The 2081-nt window shown below is 43.2% G+C and overlaps 1 protein-coding gene across 1 annotated transcript; it reads left to right on the forward strand.

The window, feature by feature from the left end:
- Nucleotides 1-238: 238 nt before the first annotated feature.
- Nucleotides 239-1227, forward strand: LOC115985543. The gene is made up of 2 exons (XM_031108483.1): nt 239-677; nt 782-1227. The coding sequence occupies exons 1-2, from the start codon at nt 239-241 to the stop codon at nt 1225-1227; spliced, it is 885 nt and encodes a 294-aa protein (XP_030964343.1).
- Nucleotides 1228-2081: the final 854 nt, after the last annotated feature.

Raw genomic sequence — 2081 nt, forward strand, 5'->3', positions numbered from 1 at the left:
CAAGGACTAGAACTTGGAAAAGGCTTCAGATCCAGGCCAAGTCTGTGAGCACAGTGGGTTCAAAAGAAGTGGAGGTGGGCACTAAGCACAAGCATAAGGAAAAAATTAATTTAAATGAGTGCTCAGAGAGCCCTGAGTTGAAGAAAAGGAAGGAAGATGATGAAGTTCTTGTAGTGAGTGATCTTTTGCAAAATGAATTTGGATCGGCGGTGGCTGCAAGGCAGCACCACCGGAAGCAATGAGTACTCTTAGTTGGAACTGTCGGGGGCTTGGGAACCACCGCATAGTTCAGGCTCTGCGAAGTACCGTGGAGAAAGAAGTTCCCATCTTAGTTTTCCTCATGGAGACTAAGATTCCAAGAAAACAACAACATAAGATGAAGGAAATTCAGAATTCCATTGGCTTTACTCAAGGCTTGATTGTTCCTAGTGAAGGTCAGAGTGGGGGTTTAGCCCTTCTTTGGAAACCTGAAACTTTTGTTAATATCAAGGGCTATTCGAAGTGGTTTATTGATGCTGAGGTCATCTGTGGTAATGTGCAAGGGAGTTGGCGCTTCACAGGTTTTTATGGTCAGCCAGATACTAGTAAAAGGGAAGAAACTTGGCAAATTCTGGAATCATTTGGTCACAGTAATGTATTACCTTGGCTTTGTATTGGTGATTATAATGAGATCCTCAGTAACTCTGAAAAATTGGGAGGGCAACTTATAGATCGGCGAGACAGATGGACAGATTTCGGGAAATACTGGATTTATGTCAATTTAGGGATTTGGGATACATAGGGGCAAGATATACTTGGTCAAGACACTTTGAGAATGGAGATAGTGTGTGGGCTCGATTGGATCGTGCACTAGCAAATGAGGAATGGATGAGGAAGTTTGCTAATGCCAGAGTGGTCCATATATCAACCATAGAGTCTGATCATTGCATGCTTTGCCTCCAGTGGGGTCATGACACCAGGAACCGAATGAACACAAGGAAGTTGTTTAGATTTGAAGCCATGTGGCTTCGTGATCCTCGTTGTCCAGAGGTGGTTAGTGATGCTTGGGAGCGTGGACTTTCACTCTCTTCGGGTTTTCCAATTCACAATTGCTTACATTCTTGTAGGGAGGCTTTGAAACGGTGGAATAAGCTTGAGTTTGGCCATGTGGGGCGTCGTATTTCAGCCTTACAAGCCCATTTGCAACGGTTAGAGCAACAATCCGAGCTTCATGGTGAGGATATTTGAAATGTAAGGAAGGAGTTGGGCTCATGGCTAGACACTGAGGAGGTCATGTGGCAGCAGCGCTCTAGAAATATGTATTTGGTGGCTGGTGATCGAAATACACCGTTTTTTCATGTCAAAGCTTCCAATAGAAATCAGAAAAATTTGGTTGAGGGCATGGAGGATAGTTTGGGCACCTGGCAGGAAACTCCAGAGGCAATTGAGAAGATTGTCACAGATTATTTCTCGATGTTATTCACCACTTCCAACCCGTCTGATATTGGGAGAGTAGTTGACACGGTGCAGGCCGTGGTTTCTGAGCCTATGAACAATTTGCTTGGCCGAGATTTTCAAACAATGAAGGTGCAACAAGCGCTAAGTTAGATGCATCCTACAACAGCTCCTGGCCCTGATGGTATGCCCCCTCTCTTTTATCAAAAATTCTGGACTCTTTCTGGTGATTATGTCACACATGCAGTTTTGGATTTTTTGAATCATGGGATAACCCCACCGAATTTTAATGATACCCATATTGTTCTTATCCCTAAAGTTAAAAACCCCCGTAAAATCACTGAGTATCGGCCTATAAGTCTTTGTAATGTCATTTATAAACTTGCTTCTAAGACTGTGGCCAATAGGCTAAAGACTGTTTTGTCTAGCATAGTCAGTGAAAACCAAAGTGCTTTCACTAAGGGTCGATTCATAACCGATAATATTCTTGTGGCATATGAAACTATGCACCATATTAGCCAGAAAATGACTGGAAAGATTGGGGAGATGGCTTTGAAACTTGACATGAGTAAGGCGTACGATAGGGTAGAATGGGCTTGTTTGAAGGGTATTATGGAAAAGCTTGGCATGCATAGGAGAATGGTGGA

Source organism: Quercus lobata, chromosome 4 (genome assembly GCF_001633185.2).
Source record: "Quercus lobata isolate SW786 chromosome 4, ValleyOak3.0 Primary Assembly, whole genome shotgun sequence".
NCBI lineage: Eukaryota > Viridiplantae > Streptophyta > Magnoliopsida > Fagales > Fagaceae > Quercus > Quercus lobata.

Coding starts and splice junctions, on each gene's coding strand:
- LOC115985543 (XM_031108483.1), top strand. CDS start 239: ATGAGTACTCTTAGTTGGAACTGTCGGGGGCTTGGGAACCACCGCATA. Junction 678..781: donor TGATTATAATGAGATCCTCA/GTAACTCTGAAA, acceptor TGGGATACATAG/GGGCAAGATATACTTGGTCA.